The 16,954-nt window shown below is 42.0% G+C and overlaps 3 protein-coding genes across 4 annotated transcripts; 2 read left to right on the forward strand and 1 right to left on the reverse strand.

Moving 5' to 3' along the window:
* Window positions 1-4,440: 4,440 nt before the first annotated feature.
* On the forward strand, window positions 4,441-6,174 carry cryba1b (crystallin, beta A1b). Its single transcript, XM_017421265.3, has 6 exons — window positions 4,441-4,492; window positions 4,733-4,796; window positions 4,885-5,003; window positions 5,081-5,222; window positions 5,313-5,455; window positions 5,549-6,174. Exons 2-6 carry the CDS (start codon window positions 4,758-4,760, stop codon window positions 5,694-5,696), a joined length of 591 nt encoding a protein of 196 aa, XP_017276754.1. The 5' UTR covers window positions 4,441-4,492; window positions 4,733-4,757; the 3' UTR covers window positions 5,697-6,174.
* Window positions 6,175-7,051: 877 nt separating this feature from the next.
* Window positions 7,052-15,083, forward strand: LOC108238898 (Golgi SNAP receptor complex member 1-like). Of its 2 annotated transcripts, none has more exons than XM_017421261.2 (9): window positions 7,052-7,149; window positions 8,357-8,471; window positions 8,768-8,843; window positions 8,942-9,049; window positions 9,152-9,243; window positions 11,356-11,430; window positions 14,171-14,200; window positions 14,420-14,502; window positions 14,738-15,083. In XM_017421261.2, exons 1-9 carry the CDS (start codon window positions 7,107-7,109, stop codon window positions 14,860-14,862), a joined length of 747 nt encoding a protein of 248 aa, XP_017276750.1. In that variant the 5' UTR covers window positions 7,052-7,106; the 3' UTR covers window positions 14,863-15,083. The 2 variants fall into 2 exon arrangements, with proteins under 2 accessions (XP_017276750.1, XP_024862772.1); XM_025007004.2 differs by having other exon boundaries at window positions 7,104-7,149; window positions 8,357-8,416.
* Window positions 15,084-15,737: 654 nt separating this feature from the next.
* LOC108238899 (trafficking regulator of GLUT4 1-like) lies at window positions 15,738-16,919 on the reverse strand. The gene is made up of 3 exons (XM_017421262.3): window positions 16,296-16,919; window positions 16,004-16,130; window positions 15,738-15,906 (listed from the first exon to the last, which is right to left on the reverse strand). The coding sequence occupies exons 1-3, from the start codon at window positions 16,695-16,697 to the stop codon at window positions 15,893-15,895; spliced, it is 543 nt and encodes a 180-aa protein (XP_017276751.1). The 5' UTR covers window positions 16,698-16,919; the 3' UTR covers window positions 15,738-15,892.
* Between the last annotated feature and the right edge of the window lie 35 nt (window positions 16,920-16,954).

Genomic DNA, 16,954 nt, shown 5'->3' on the forward strand with positions numbered 1-16,954 from the left:
GTCAGGAGACACCAGACACGTCTGAGCGAAATAATCTGCTGGGTTTGAAACGCGGCGACAGAGGCGGCAGATGGTTGTGGCCGTTGAGGAGGAGGAAGAGGAGGAGGAGGAGGAGGAGGGGGTGCTCAGCCGCGCAGAGAGAACGGCTGGTGTTTTTTTTTTTTTTGCGCACATGTCTGCGCTGAAACCAACCGGTGCGCAGAGCAACACACGATAAACAAGCCTTTGTGTCTGAGCTGATGGGAAAACAACAACAACAACAATGATCCTGTCTTTAACTCAGCTACATCTAACTGATGAGTCTAAAACAACACGAGTCACGTGACTTTCACATTTAATAAACACCCGAGTGACCTTTGACCTGAAGGAGACCTCAGCAGGGCAGAAACGTTTGGATCATCCTCCATCCATCCATCCATCCAGCCATCCATCCATCCATCCAGCCATCCATCCATCCATCCATCCGTCCATCCATCCTTCCATCTGTCCATCCGTCCATTCATTCGTCCATCCATTTATCTATGCATCCGTCCATCCATCCATTTATCCGTCCATCCATCCATCCATCCATGCATCCATCCATCCATCCATCCATCCATCCATCCATCCATCCATCAATCCACCTTTAAGCACTTTTAACTTTTAGCTAGCATTTAGCTACCTTTAGCTTTTAACCAGCCTTTCACTACTTTTACCCAGCTTTTTGTTACTTTCAGCTAGCTTTTAGCTAATCTTTTAGCTACTTTTAGCATCTAGCTAGCCTTTTTGCAACTGTTAGTTTTTGTCTGGTGATTTGCTCCTTTTAGCTGGAGTACTTTTTCTTTTAGCTTTAATGCTCAGTTTCAGACTCTTCAGCAAATTTCAGCAAAGTCATCCAGCTCTCAGAGTTAAAGCTGCATTTGTGCAGAAAATATATTTTGTCTAGTAGTCCAGAACGTTTACTTCTTAATCTCCACACGAGTGACTGAAACTGAACTAGAAAAGTCCAAGTTGCATCAGTATTTTGATAATTACCGCTGTAATTCTCTGTTCTTTGTTCAAACTAAACCCAGAAGTTGTTAAATTAGAAATGGTCATTTTTGGACAAAGCAGAAAAAAGGCTTTAAAATCCATCAGATGACTGTAACCCAGCTGGAGAAGCCTAAGGGAGGGAAATGAAAACATTTCTGAGAAGTTGAAGTTCTATTTTGGTTGCTCGTTTAGACTTTCTTGTAAGACTTCTGCATGTTTCGCTGCAGAACTCGGTCACACATGACTTTGTCTCTCAGCTCTGCAGTGGCTGTGTGTGTGAAGATAAGAGCAAGAAGCCAACTGTAACGGACGTTAGACAGTTAAGTCAAAGGCTCAGAGGGTATTCAAAGATTTCAAGTTCACACAAAGCCTTTATATTTTTTTTTAGCCACTGTAGCATTTCAGGCAAGGCTTTGAGAAAGTATGTGAAGAGTGTGACGACTGAATTAAACACAATAAAAGACCTGAAAGCTCTGGGTTTAGATGGAAATGTTGCACCCTGCAGGCAGAGTGTATTTACTGCAAAACCAGCTTCTAATACTTTGTTCACCTTTAGGTATAATAGATAAAAATTATATATAAAAAAGGATTGATTTGGCTCCTTGTAAAATAGCTTATTTCCAGTGTTTGTTTATTTCAGCAGCATAGCTGGTGTCACGAGTCCCTGCAACACTTAAATATCCCAGTTCCAAAGAAAAAAGGATGTTGTGTTAAATACAGATAAAAAGAGATCACATCTCATAAACCCATTTTTTATTGACAATGAAACAGTAAACACATCAAATGTTTAAAGTAAGATTTTTTTTTGGCAGGGAGAAAAAAAAAGTCAAGGCAATTCTGAATCTGATGACAGAAAAACATCTCAAAAACACAAAAGGCTGTAAAAATAAGTGTTATAATTAGGGAGCAGCTAGAACACATTTAGTGCTGAATTAGCTTAATTGGCAACAGGTCATAAGAGAAATGGATAAAAAAAAACTTTTTGGGGAAGCTGAATCCCGTACAAGTATAGATGGTCCAAAGTTCATCAGTCTGTATCCAAAAATAGTGGAACAATTTCAGAATAATGTTCCTCATCTATAGTTCATATAATCAAAATATTTAATGAATCTGGAGAAATCTCTGAGCTCAGTGGTCAAGGCTGAACATCAGTATCAGATGCTGTGATCTTTAGGCCCTCAGGCGGGTCTGCAGGTCTGGTTCTGTTCTGGACATCACTTCCACAGATCATTGTCTGTAAACACAGCTCACTGTGCCATCCATAAATCCAGATTAAAGCTCAATCATGCAAAAAAAAAGAAGCCAGATGTGAACAACATCCAGAAATGCTGCTGTTGTCTCTCAACCAAAGCTCATTTAAAATAAACTGAGGCAAAGTGGAAAACTGTTCTGCGGTCAAACAAATCAAAATTTAAAAGGTTTTTTGGACACCATGGTTACCACGTCTTCCGTACTATAGAGAAGAGGGACCATCCGGTCTTTTATCAGCACACAATTCAAAAACCTACCTCTCTGATGGTATAGGGGTGCATTAGTGCTCAGTGCCATTAGTGCATGGGCAGCTTACTCATCTGGAAAGGCTCCATCAATGCAGAAAAGTTTATACAGGTTTTAGAACAGCATCCAGATGATGTCTTTTTTAAGGAAGGCCTTGCATATTTCAGCAGGACAGTGCTAAACCACAGACTGCATCCATTACAGCAGCAGGTCTTCTTAGTAGAAACTGGTCTCCTTAGTTCCTCAACATTTACAGACTGTTGTTAAAAGAAGAGGAGATGCTTTATGGCAACAAACATTACCCTGTTCCATCTTTATTAAGATGTGTTGCTGCCATAAATTTCAAAATAACCATATCTTTTTTCTAAAAATAATGAACAATTTCTTAGTTTATACATTTGATATGTATACTATGTTCTATCGTTAGTAAAATATGGGTTTATGGGATTTGCAAATCATTGCAGTCAGATTTTGTTTAGGTTTTACACAACATCTCAACTTTTTTCAGATTTGGGGTTGTATATGGGCACTGTGAGCTCTTCACGTCGACCTGCTGAGTTTGCTCATCCTTTTGTCATGTCTGAGCTGCTGCTTTCATCAGCAGAAACACACACACACACTCACACACACACACACACCCACATCTACACACACACATGCACATTCAGATCTGAATAAATCCACTTTAACTTCAGACAATGTTCTGATTTATTTATATATTTATTTGTAAGCTTAAATACATTCCTTGTCCTAATTCTGTGGTTGACCTGATTGAAAAATAAAAATGGAGATACACACACACACATACAACACACACACACACAGACAGGGAGTCTGGGCAATGTGCTGACCTCAGTAAGCCATTCCTAAATGTTTATTGTTCAGTGCTGGAAAAGGAGAGACGAGGGTGAAAGCTCTGTTAGTGTTAGTGCTGTTCCAAATTCTGGTCACACATTAAACTAATGCACTGAAAACTCCTTAACATCATTCACATCGGCTGCTTCCTTATTATTCTTTCACACTCTACCACCGTGTGTGTTTACTGTGCAAATACAATCAGCCGCACATCTGAAACTAAAGCTGCCAACTGCAGCTCAGAGGCTGATGCCAAACAGCTGCCAGACCTGCCGATGAAGCCTTTCACATGGTCTCACTGCCCCCTGCTAACCATCACTGCTAATTACTTTGTTGATCTTCGCTCACAGAAAACCACAAAGTAAAATCAAAGAGGTTAAACCGTTTTGGACGGGCTGTTCTTGTTATTCTTTGGGTCGAAAGCAAATGCAGTACACCAAGGACTCTTTGAGTTGAGAGAATCTTTGAAATCCCACGCTGAAGGCCTGAAACATTCACAGTAAAGTTCTTTGTTTGCATTTAGAGCTATAGTTTATTACACTTTTTTTTTACCGAACTCTCAGGATGAGTTGTTGCCATTTCAGTTTTCTTTATGTGCAACGGGATCAGTGGAAGCAGCCTGTTTAGATCCACAAAACAGCTGTTTTAACATCAGTGATTTTTTTTTCTGCAAAACCAGGTCTCCAAAATCCATTTCAGAATGATTCAGGACAAAGATATTTTCATAACAGACGGACAAACCAAACCAGCCCTGCTTGAATCCTGCAGTTCTTTCATCTTTACGCTCACAAAATCGCCAAATTTTCCTGTATTTGTGTATTTATTAAAGATAAATGTCTTTAAATGTCCTATTTTTCCCCCTAACGTATAGATTAACCACAGCGGTGGCGGCGCGTGTAAAACGCCGGGCGCTATCTTTGTGTTTTGCATGAATCAACGTGTGTCTGTGTGTTAACCCCTCTGTGGCCCTCACAACAAAACAATGGGAGCCAAAAGCAAAGTGCTGACATGAGGCCAGGCGTCCCGGCCCCCACGGCCCCTGGCAACCCTCGGTGTATATATACCCCCGAACACAATGTTTCTGTAGGCTGTTCAGTGGAACCCTGCGCCACGCTGCTCACCAGTTTGGGTAGGTAGTTCAAATAGTCATCAATAGCCACAGTCTCCCAATCTGTGGCCGTTACGTTTGTATAAATTTATCAGCTCATCTTTACAGCAAATGAGGTTTAAAACAGGTTAAACAGTCAAGAAAAGAAGCCAGGAGGCATATCTTTGAATAAATGTGCCTCAGATAAAATTTACTGACACATACATGTAAAAAAAGAGTGATTTCATCCTCATCCTGACCAGGAGTGTGTTTTCTCCATAGGTACTGCTGAAACAAAAAGGACAACATGGCTCTGACGAACCCCATGCCCATGGGCCCCTGGAAGGTGAGAGCCACACTTCTCCTCCCACGATTGTTTTATGGATTCACACAAAGAATCAGGTCTTCATTTTGTGTATTTGTTGGTGTTTCAGATCACCGTGTACGACCAGGAGTACTTCCAGGGCCGGCGTATGGAGTTCACCGCCTGCTGCCAGAACATCATGGAGTGTGGGATGGAGAACATCCGCTCTCTGAAGGTCGAGTGTGGCGCGTAAGTTTCCGTTCAGCTTCCCTTTACGTTAAAAAGTCGCATCTTTAAGCTCAACAGTTTGATGTTTTCTTTCACAGCTGGGTGGGCTATGAGCACTCCAGCTTCTGTGGCCAGCAGTTTGTGCTGGAGAAGGGAGACTACCCTCGCTTTGAGGCCTACAGCGGCAGCAACTCCTACCGCATCGAGAGGATGATGTCCTTCAGGCCCATCTGCTGCGCTGTAGGTTCAGCACGAGGCGCTGTGTCATCCTCGGCTACTGCGAGCATCATCTCGAGCTGAGCTACACTCATTTTTCCCTGTTCTGCACAGAGCCACAAGGAGTCCCGCATGACCATTTATGAGATGGAGAACATGATGGGTCGTCAGTTCGAGCTGTGCGATGACTACCCCTCTCTGCAGGCCATGGGCTGGATGAACAACGAGGTCGGGTCCATGCAGATTCACTGCGGCGCGTGAGTTCATCTTCATGATTAACTGAAACCTTACAGCGAAGCAGGAGCCTTCTGCTCAGTGTTTGACTGCGAAGGTGTTGCGTTTTCCTGCAGCTTTGTGTGCTACCAGTACCCCGGTTACCGTGGCCACCAGTACATCATGGAGTGCGACTGTCGCGGAGGAGAGTACAAGTGTTACCGTGAGTTCGGCTCCCACGCCCAGACTCCCCAGATTCAGTCAATCAGGAGGATCCAGCACTGAGAGGGAGGGACCTTCTTCATACCTCCTTACCTCCTCTTCTTCTTTCCTTCCCTCGCTTCCTCCTTCCTTCTCCTCCTCTCTCACAACAACCTCCTCCTGCTCCTGAGCTCTGCCGCTCCAGCTCATCAAATCAGGACGTGGGACTGATCTTCAGGTGTTTTACTGACGTCAGTGGCTCCTTTTAAAAGGAAACATCACAAATAAAGGAAAGATCTGAGAAAGACAGAAAATAGGAACGACAGAAATGAGAAAAAAAAAAGCTGAATCGATGAAAATAAAAGGCCTAGTCTGCAGAGGTTTGCTGCAGAGCGGTGATGAAAACGCCTCAGCGTTCGTTGCTGTTTCTCATCTCCTCAACTGATGGCCTCGTTTTCTTCTGCATCATCACAACAACCAGTCTTATTGTTACTGTGATATCCATGACTGCCTGTGTTCAAGACGATGAATAAAGAAAATGAGAAAAAAACGTTCACAATAATGATGTATTACCTTCAGTTATACAAGTGTTTTATTTTTCTGTACTGATTCTCTGCTCAGCAAACACACCGACATTACTATAAATAACCCAACTGTGTTCAAATCCTTCAGTTGCAGACTCAGAGTACAGACATAAGTTACATTTTAAAACCAAATCAGATTCTAGGAATTTATTTTTGGTTTATAAATCACTAAAGTTTTCACCTATGTGAACTAATTAGGCTGAATTTAAGAAATGTAATTAAAACAGTATACAAAACTGTACAATCTTATACAAAAATGTGTATTCTGCATTAAATAAACAATTATACAATATAGAATTGGCATATTTTTACATTTTTAAAATTACTTCAAGGAAACATCTCTTGGCGTTTTATTAAATATCGTCACTAACTGCTTCATAAAAGCACCTTCTTGAAAACTAAAAACTCTCTCAACAACATTAACATGAATACTGAAGCTTCAAAATTCATCAACATCTCACTAAAATTAATTTGGAGAGGACAAGAATAATCTATAAATCAAAATATCTTGCTACTTCCTATTTTCATATTTTATTTTTCAGATTTTTTTTATTTTTGTTACGGAAACTTTAAAAATTTCACTTCTGTAATGTTAAGATTTTGTATAAACAGCCAAAAGTAAAATAAACTCTTTTGCAAATATTTGCCTGTAAAGCACTAACATCTCAACAACAATATATGCAGTTTATTTTCCCCTCAAGATGTTTCAGTTTCACCTAAGAAGATCTTTTGCCACATTTAACACTATGATTTAAATGTGTTTTAGTACAGCTTTTTAATATAAGTGAAAAAACTTTTAATGAAACATTAAAATGTAACAGGGTGCTGCAGCTGCCTGCGGCCATCAGGGGACGCTGTGGGAAAAGAGAAGAAGTGCGACAGTTTGTTCTTCTTGACGGCTGGCGATGACATGTCAACAACAACCATGGCAACAAGCAGTAACTACTGGGAAGGTAAATCGTGTTAAAAGTAATAAACATAAAACAACTAACAACTTGTTTGTTTTGTATGTTTCTCGGCAGACCTAGGTCGGCCGTATTTAGCGTTTTACGTAAGCAGCACGTGACGTTGTTAAAGTTTAAAGGACAAACTTTAATATTTTCCCAAGCTAACCTGTTAGCTTGTTGGCTAACGCCGAAGTGCAAATATTACACAGAAAACAAGATGTGTTCCGTCTAGCTGAACTGTTTTTACCACACCAGGTGTAATTTTTACCCGTTGCTGTCTGATTACTGACAAGTTAAATAAATTTGAGTCAAGCCAACAATAGTTAGAGCGAGTTCAAACATTATATTATGTTAAACTGTGTTGTAATCCAAGTTTTACTCCTATTTTTTAAATCATTGTTCGTCATAAAACGAACTACCAGGATTTAGGTGTTATGGTCACAGTTCATTTAACTTCATTTGATGTCATTCTGACAGAAAATGTCAATGTCAGTTTTTATTTATAAAGCACATTTAAAAACGCCTGAGGTTGATTTAAAGTGCTTTGCAGTCAAAGCAGATAATACAACATAAATTATAAAATCAATTAAAAGGACAATAAAACATACACAGCAAAAAGCAAGTATGACCTAATAAAATTTTATGTGCTATTTAAATCAAAAGCCAAAGTAAAATGATGGGTCTTAGGCAAGAATCTAAGAGAAGTCTATAGATTTTCTATAGACTGAGCGGTGCATATATTGAAAAGTAAGCTGTTCTGTAAATAAAAGGGCAGCTACAGCAGAAGCCTGATTTATATTTATATTTTAATCTGGATCTTGGGACATCTAGGAGAAACTAACTGGGTGACCGTAGTGTTCTTCCTGCTGTAAAAGTCCATTTTTCATGTCCAAAATATGATCATTTAAAGGAGTTAAGCTGGATAACTCTGGATCAAAAACTTATTTATCCAGCCTTATCCAGCATGTGTTTATGTCAGCCAGTGGGTTTTTTTTTCTAGTCACTTGCAGTGGTCACGTTAAATTTTCAGCTGTACAGTTTCATTCACTGTCAGGTATTATTCCAGCCTTAACTTATCTGCTTAATGCTGGTTTACACCAGAATTATTCTGTCTGCTTAATCCTTCTTTCCATTGTTCTTTCTGGTCAAATGTGAAATGTTTGTCTGTACGGCAAAACGTTCTCTCAGTTTGTTTTACAATTTCTTCGCTCAGATTTGCGTAAAGAGGCCAGACAGCTGGAGAATGAGCTGGACCTGAAGCTGGTGTCCTTCAGTAAGCTGTGCACCAACTACAGCAGCAGTAACCATGACCAGCAGACAAGAAGCAGGTAGCAGATTAATCAAACTGCAGTATTAACAGAATAAATGCCCTCCGATTCAAAGGTTCAAAGGTCTGCGTAGATATTTAAAATTTGTTAACTAGATACATAACGTAGCACAGATTTTGAGTTATTTATTTTAAACTTGTAACAAATGCCAGTATGGTCACTAACTTAGAATTAGACTGCTGAGTTATCAAACTGATTATAGTTCACTACTCAGTTCACTAAACATGGAGTATATTTAACAGATATAGAATGCTAAAATAAACTTATCTTGAGCGTTACTTTTCTTTTTCTGTCAGGTCTGATTCTTTTGGCCCATCTCAAGATAACATGATCGTTGCCATGACTACCGAAGTGGAGCAAATCTTGGCCAGAGTAGGTTTCAAATGTCCTGGATGTTTTGGTTTAGCACAAGTGTGTGTCCTGAATGTCTACATCTCTGAAGAACTATTTTACACCTTCATTTCTTGCAGCTTTCTGTAGTTAACGACAAAATGGCAGAGTACACGAACACTCCTGGAGCTTCGTCACGTAATGCAGCATTAATGCACACCCTGCAGAGACACAGAGACATTTTACAGGTGCTCAAGGCTTCCTCTCCACTCTGTAAAGAGTTTCAGAACCTGGAGTTTGACTTTGACATTTCTCATATTGTTTTTCCTGCCGCTGTCATGTTTTCTTAGGACTACACTCAAGAGTTTCACAAAACCAAAAGTAACTTCTTCAGCCTGCGAGAGCGAGAGGACCTGCTGGGCTCCATTCACAGAGACATTGAGTAAGCACTTTCAGGCACAAGCACTATAAAACACATTATGTACTCTGTGTATTTCAAATCTAAAATAACAAACATCACTGATGGATAATAAAGAAGTGAAACATTTATGGGGCCAGTTTTAGACTTGCATACCTGGCAAGTCTGAGCTGCAGGTCGCTATTATTTACCCAGAGTTCAAACTGTCATTTTCAGCTGTTTTGAGATGAATAATATTTACCACGAAGAAGCGCCTCACTGACAGTAAAAGGTGGAGTTTGTGGTGATTCTCAAACTTCAGTGATTCCCAGCATCTGAAGTGCTGCAGCTAAATCTCATCTGCCTTTTGACTGATTTGGTTAAAAAGGAATTAAATATTTAATAAGCTTTTATTTATCCTGGGATATTTGTTTATTGCAAAATCATATTCTTAAATGTCAAAAAATAGCTACAATTGCAAGTTCTGCATAGACACCGTGATGCATCTTTCAAGGATTTTGTCTAACTAACATTTTAAAGTCAAAACAAATGTTTTAATGTTCACAGATGACAAACTGGAGCAGGAAGTTTTGTCCCATTTATGTTTATAGAAATGAATTAAATTTATATCTTAATTTCTGGTAAACTTTCTGGTTAAACAGAGTAATCATTTCAGGTCTTAAAGCTGTGCATTTTTATTTTAAAGTAACATAATTAAAACCTTTACTCAGAAACCTGCTTGAGAATTCTTTTGAACATTGATTTATTTTTATACTTGGATACTATAAATGATGGCTTTTTGCAAATATTTCTGTTTTAAAGTTGTAAGTCTTAACAAATGTTTACAAAAGTAGTGGTTTTATCATGAATTTCTGCCATCTTTTTTTCACTGTATACAATTTCTGTCTTTTTTCCTCATTTTTTGTCCCTTCTCTTTGGATATTTGCTGTCAATATTAACCAGCAGGGGGCAGAGACGTGCAGATAGTTTTTGAACCTGTTAACACCATCCACTCCCTCTTATCATCTGTCATCCTCCAATAAGAGGCACCTCCCTCCTCCTCCTCCTCCTCCTCCTCCTCCTCCTCCTCTCTGCATCTGTATCTCCCTCTCGCTGTCTGTTTCTCTCCTCCTCTGGGAGATATCTTCTCTAAGTGCCTTCTACAGTAAATCAAACCACAAGGCTTTCATTCACCCAAAGCCGAGGAAGAGTGGTTACATGTGGCCTGCAATATGCAGAGAAATGCTACATCGGAGGAGGAGGAGGAGGAGGAGGAGGAGGAGGAGGAGGAGGAGGAGGAGGAGGAGAGCAGGACAGTCAGACAGAGGAAGAGAGAGGTTTTCTGATTTGATGTAGACAAATTACAAAATGTATGAGACTGGATTTTAAATATTCCCATAGAGATGAGCACTGAGGTGTGTGGTAACAGAGCAAGATAATGGATGATGAATTAAAACGGTGATTCGTCCAGAACGGGAGGAAACGGTGTAAATAAAAGACTTTAGGTTAATCAGAGAAAGTCACTTCAAAGTTTTAAATCAGGAAGTACGAAACTAGAATGCAGCGAGTGATGTTTCAGCCCAGGGGTCTCCAATCCTGGTCCTCGAGGGCCACTATCCTGCATGTTTTCCTTGTTTCCCTGCTCCAACACACCTGATTCAGTGGTTAAATTACCTCTTCATGTTCTGCAGAAGCCTGTTAATCACCCATTGATTTCAATCAGGTGTGTTGGAGCAAAGAAACAAGTAAAACATGCAGGATGGTGGCCCTAGAGGACCAGGATTGGCCACCCCTGTTTCAGATTGAACCAAAGACTGAGTTTTATCACGGTAACTTTTCCTGTTAGCCTGTATCTCACTGCAGAGGGGCTCTTTTTCTCCGTCACCCTGAGGTTGGTGTATATTTTACACAATATCTCAACAGCCGAAAGATTCATGAGATTAATTACTCTTCATAGTTAAATGACACTTTTATTTCTTCGGATGTTGAGGTGGTCCGGTGCAGATTAGCGTTGCCTGAGTTCATCGTAGCATCACCGGTGCCAGAGTGGTCATGATGTTCCTGCCATCTTTTACTTTAAACAAAAGATATGACAGAATATTAACAAGTTCTGTGAGATTGATCTGCTCTCTTTCTCTGCTCCCTTTTCTTCTTCAGGTCCTATAAGAACAGCTCAGGGGTGAATAACAGAAGAACTGAGCTCTTCCTGAAGGAACATGAACATCTCAGAAAGTAAGAGGTTTGTTTTTTAGGAACTCAAAGCTAAAATAATACAGGCGTCTTTGAAAAAAAAAAAAAGAAATTCTCCCTCGTTCACGGCGATGATGTAATTCCTTGTGCCTGTGTGCGTATGTCTGTCAAAAATATTTTGTCAGCAACTGGACACATTTTAATGAAACTCTCAGAAGTTACTGGGTGTAGATCTACAACTGATACCTGCTTAAAGTCAGTCAGTTTTACAGATGCTGAGCTAAAACCTGGTGTGGTAGTCGCTGAGAGTCATCTGAACACATACCTTGAGCAGTAACAGATCGTACGACATTTCTGCTTCAGGTTTTAGCATACAAGGCTGCAGGCAATACACGTTCCTTGAAGGCTATATAGACTATAAAAACTAAAGTGCTGTATTTGGACTCGCCTGTTGATTGTTGAGTTCAGGTGTTCCAGTCACACTCGTTCTTGTAGGCGTATAAAATCAAGTATCTTGTCATGCAGTCTTCAATTGTGGTTCAGAACAGCTTGTTCTGAAGATCTCAGTGAGTTCCAGTGTGGTACTGTGATAGGATGCCACCTTTGCAATAAGACGATTGGTGAAACTTTATCCCTGCTGTATATTCTGTGTTCGGCTGTAAGTGATATTATTAGAAACTGCAACTCAGCCATAAAGTGGATGACCACGTAAAATCACAGAGTGGGGGTCAAAGACGGCTAAGGCACGCGGTGCATAAAGGCCGCCAACGCTGGCACTAATTTAAGCACAAAAACCGCAGCAGGAGCTTCACGGAGAGCTTGAAGCCTTGCATCACGACGGATGGAGCGGTGAAAACTGCGGCAACAGTGGACTGGTGCAGCAGAAACGGTGAAGAATCGTGCTTCTCTGCTTGGAGGTCTAATGGGCGAGTCCGGGTTTGGCGCCGCACCATACCAGCTTTACGCTATGAAGCACTTTAAGCAGCCACAGGACCGAAGTGCTGTGCAGTCACAAAGAACAAAACACAACAGAAGTCACAAGACACTACGCTACTTTTGCAGCCCTGGAATAAAATGAATTTAAATAAACTTAAACGTCAACATGTCAGATGGTGTCAGAAGCCAAGGAGAAGAGATGGGTTTTAAGAAGTGGTTTAAAAACAGAGAGGGAAGAGGCCTGTCTGATGTCCAAAGGCAGGTCATTCCAGGAGCAGCTGCTGACCTGAGAGAACGAGACGGGGTAAAGGGGTGTAGCAGCTCAGTGACGTAGGGTTAAGGCTTTAAAACTAAACAAGAGTTTTAAGACAAATCCTAAAGTGTGTAGGCAACAGAGGAGGCACTGACTCCTAAATAAAGTACTTTAGGTGCCAGAAGAACGTTCCCTGTCAGCTGTGAAGTTTGGTGGAGGAGGGATAATGGTATGGCGTTGTTCTTCAGGGTTTGGGTCAGGCCCTTTATCTCCACTGATGGGAAGTCTTAATGCTTCATCAAACCAAGACATTTCAGACAACATCGTGCTTCCAACTTTGTGGCAGCACTTCGGGTCAGGCCCGTTTCTCAAAGCAAGAGCTCTGAAGACATGGTTCAGTGGGTTCGTTTCGGAAAGACCTGACTGGGCTGCACGGAGCCCTGATCTGAACCCCGTCGAGCACCTTTAGGATGAACTGAGACGAAGAGTTCAAACCGGATCTTCTTGCCCGTCATCAGTATCTGACCTCACGAATGAGCACAAACCCTCGTGAGAAAGCCTTCCAGGAGGAGTGGGAGCTGTTCGAGCTGCAAAAAGGGGAACCAACTTCACATCAAAGCACACATATTTGAACGTTATGGCCAGTAATGTGATTTGGAAAAGAATGCCTGCGCATTTAGTCGTGTATTCTGTTCATACAGTTGTGCTTTTAGGCGGCTGCGAAGGAGGAGTAAAAACATAAGCTGGCCGGTTGGCTATGGTGATGAAGACAAAGAGACACTGATATCATCTGTGTTCATTTATACATGAATATTTCATGCCCGATATCGAACATTTGGAGATCATTTGCATGAAGGTTCAGATTTCCCTAAAATATTAAGGTCTGTTGTGATGTATCAGTGGTTTTCGTGAGGAAAGTAGTTTTGCACGTAAAGTTTAAAAACACAAGGGCTCTGTCAGCTAATGCAGGGCTGGCAGAAAAGGCGGAGGATGGCAGTGGATAGCTAGTGGGAGAGGTGGACAAATAGATGGAGAAAATCTAAAGCTCTGTATTGATTTTTGGTCTCCAGTGGAGTCTGACAGGATGCACGCTGCTGCCCTCGTATGCTCTCTCAGGCCTGGACTGAACGCTTCATTTTTCTGTCCATCACTTACCTCAGCAGCTAATGGCTGCCTGCAGAAACAGTGATGTGCATGTGCGTGTTCGGTCCTTCGTCTCTATATGCCCCGATGTGCTTACTTGCACCTAAAGCAAGTAGGATGGATCAGCTCACCACCCTAAAATGTAAATGTGCTCTGGGCAGATAATATTACACACATTAAATGGCGTAAATTGACCAAAGTTTCCCATTAAGAGCCATTTTGGACTGAGTTGCAGGAATCGGAGAAAGAGCTTTTTTATGGTAAAAGACCCAACAGGATGTGTGGTTTCAGTACTCAAGCTTTGTTTGGGTGTTTTTAGTTCGTGACTCATCAAACCAACATATAAAACTATAAAATATATCTGAAAAACATATTTAAAAAGTGAACAGTTTTGACTATTGGTGAAGCTTGACTGGATTTATTTAGTTTTGTTCCTTTTCTCGTTCACAGCTCAGATAGGCTCATCGACCACGCCATAAGGTAGGTTTTATAGCTCAGTCTACCCTCCTCCTCCTCTTTCTCTCCTTTCTGTTATTCTCTGAACACACACATCCCGAGGAGTCCCCGGCTCGCTCTGTTCCATTAAAATAAACCTCGTGTTTTAGCTTATCAGCTGAAACAGTAAATGCAGTGTAACCTGACTCCACATAGGCGGCCATACTTCTCCGTTCTCGCTGCTAATGGTTTATCTCCCTCCAGCATCGCCATGGCTACCAAAGAGAACATCACATTTCAGCGTGGGATGCTGAAGTCCATTCAAACCAGGGTCACAACTTTGGCCAGTATCCTTTTTCTCCGTGTCCGGTTTAAAATGCAGATTTGCACCGAGCTGTCTTAGCGAACATCATTAGCTGTTGTTTATCGTTTCTTTTTTTTTTCTTTTGCTCGGCAGTGTTGGAAGCCCCGCTGATGGATTTTCCTCTGCTGCTTTTTGTGTCTCTTAGTGCAAAGAAGGAAGGCCTGGCTCAGATCTTAATTATTTTTCCTTCACCACGATCTCTCCCCTCCGCCCCTCAGATCGTTTCCCTGCTATCAACAGCCTCATCCAGAAAATCAATTTGCGCAAGAGGCGGGACTCCTTAATTCTAGGTGGGGTGATTGGCGTCTGCACCATTCTCCTGTTGCTCTACACGTTCCACTAACCGGACCGGGCGCTGCCGACACGTTTACATGCTTTCACGACTTCTTTAATTGTAAATAACTCTTCCTGAAACGACAGTCTAAAGTAGCAAAGCTGGTTAATTTTTAGGCTGGTGCTCAGTTCTTGTAATTTTACTTCAATGAATGCATAAAGGTGCATTTTACTGGGTTTATCTTCTGTTTTTCTTCTTCTTTTTGTTCTTAATTAAAGGTGATGAGCTCACGTCCGTGTCAGTCATGCTCATTCAAGTTTATTTCAGACATGCAGAACTATGGCACAGTAAACCAGTCGTACAGTATAAATGTATAAACATAAACATCAGAGTGCCGAGATCAGTGCATACAAAGAGGAAACTGCCCCCGTTCGTCACTTTTACTGTAAACATAGCAAGGTTTAGAGCCCAAACAGGAGTCGGTACAGTTAGCGTGCAAAGCAAGATACCACACTACGACAGCAGAAAGGCATATGTGATTTCGACTTCGTGTAAACAGTGTATGAAAACAATTTATGCGTCTTCACACAGCAGCTGAAGTCCCCACGTCAAAGAGAGAGAGAGAGAGAGAGAGAAATGTCAATACTTGTTGCAGGTTTTTAGGAAAACAGCAGGCTCTTTTTTTGTTTCTACACACCACATACAAATCTTATCATTTTTGAGAAAACTGACTTTTTTTTAAAGCTTTCTTTCTTCTTAGTAAGTGTGAGGGGAAGCAGGAATGCTCCACCGCTTCAGTCGACAGGTTCGTTTTCTCCACAGGTTTTAGCTGACTTTACAGTCCAACACACAAAAAAAAACAAAAACTGTGCAGCCTTCATTTATTTGTTCCTTCCTTGACTCCTGAGTTTGTCCATAGGGTGGGGTGGGGAGGAGGAGGAGGAGGAGGAGGGGGAGAATCAATAAGTTGGACTCTGGGTTCCCTTCGAATGGTTTTTTTTTTTCATCTTCAGAAATGAGCTTCCTTCCTGCTCATCATTCTTTTGTGCAAATCCGACACCCCGTGAAGTTAAAGGGCTGACTCTTTTTGTCCCACAGCTCATGTCCGGTTCTCTGAGGGACGGAGAGCAGAGAGATGTTAACACACACACAGCCTCTTCCTGAACCTCAGCTCGTGTTTTTTTGTTTGTTTCATAATTGTCTTCCATACCTAGTGTAAACACTAAGAAGATGATCAGAGCCACACCCAACAATATTGCCACTGTGCTTAACAGCATGGATAGACGCCCATACTTCCTTGCGCCGTCAATGTCTCCTGTGTGGAGAACTGACCTCGACTGACGGGAAGGTGGAAGGAGATGAAGCATTAATTATTTAAAAGTACTGCAGGAGCAAATCACCTGTGGTGCTTTAGATTTTATATATATAAATGAAAGTTACAGCAGTGTTCGGCATGGAAAGGTCTAACAAAGTGGTAGTTTGTAAATAAAGGAGAAACTCACCACGTGCGCGTACCACAGGGCACATATGTTGAACGGCACCGCGGGGCAGAAGCAGGACAGCACGGCCAGCCAGAGGTAAATGGAGGGCGCGGGCCCGGGTGGCACCGGGGAGGACAGCTGGCCCAGGCTGATCCGGGACGCGGATCTGGGTGGGGCGGACAGATGCCCCACGGAGCCCGACTTGAGCGGGGACCTGTGGCCGTCCTGCTCCGCGTCCAGGGAGCGCACGCTGCCCCTGACGTTGAGGGAGAACGAGTCCGACGGCTTGAGGTTGGTCTCCCCGGTGGGCTCGGCGGTGGCGGCGCTCAGCAGCTTCTCCGTGTCCTGGAATTCGGTCGGGTTGGAAGCTTCCCTCTCGCCGAGGGCACTTTTCCCAAAGGCGGCATCGGTGTTGATAGCCATCGCTGAAGGATGAGAGTGATCTCCAGGTCGTGCTGCCGTCCTGCTGATGGAGATGCTGAAGAGTCTTCCCTCAGATGTTTTCCTTTGGGGGTCATCAGATTAAATAATCTACATTCAGAATACAGCCGAGGCAGCCTTTTTAATTAGGCAGTCTAACTCCATCCGAATATCTTATTGATGAATGAGGAGTTATTGATGTCTGAGGCGCTCTCGCGTTTAGTTGCCAGTGACGTACGCCTCGCTTTTTACCCCCCCGC

The sequence above is a fragment of the Kryptolebias marmoratus genome, linkage group LG13, assembly GCF_001649575.2.
Source record: "Kryptolebias marmoratus isolate JLee-2015 linkage group LG13, ASM164957v2, whole genome shotgun sequence".
Classification (NCBI taxonomy): domain Eukaryota; kingdom Metazoa; phylum Chordata; class Actinopteri; order Cyprinodontiformes; family Rivulidae; genus Kryptolebias; species Kryptolebias marmoratus.

Coding starts and splice junctions, on each gene's coding strand:
- cryba1b (XM_017421265.3), top strand. CDS start 4,758: ATGGCTCTGACGAACCCCATGCCCATGGGCCCCTGGAAG. Junction 4,797..4,884: donor TGCCCATGGGCCCCTGGAAG/GTGAGAGCCACA, acceptor TTGGTGTTTCAG/ATCACCGTGTACGACCAGGA. Junction 5,223..5,312: donor TCAGGCCCATCTGCTGCGCT/GTAGGTTCAGCA, acceptor TGTTCTGCACAG/AGCCACAAGGAGTCCCGCAT.
- LOC108238898 (XM_017421261.2), top strand. CDS start 7,107: ATGTCAACAACAACCATGGCAACAAGCAGTAACTACTGGGAAG. Junction 9,050..9,151: donor GACACAGAGACATTTTACAG/GTGCTCAAGGCT, acceptor ATGTTTTCTTAG/GACTACACTCAAGAGTTTCA. Junction 14,503..14,737: donor CAGGGTCACAACTTTGGCCA/GTATCCTTTTTC, acceptor TCCGCCCCTCAG/ATCGTTTCCCTGCTATCAAC.
- LOC108238899 (XM_017421262.3), bottom strand. CDS start 16,697: ATGGCTATCAACACCGATGCCGCCTTTGGGAAAAGTGCCCTCGGCGAG. Junction 16,131..16,295: donor CCCTGTGGTACGCGCACGTG/GTGAGTTTCTCC, acceptor CCTTCCCGTCAG/TCGAGGTCAGTTCTCCACAC.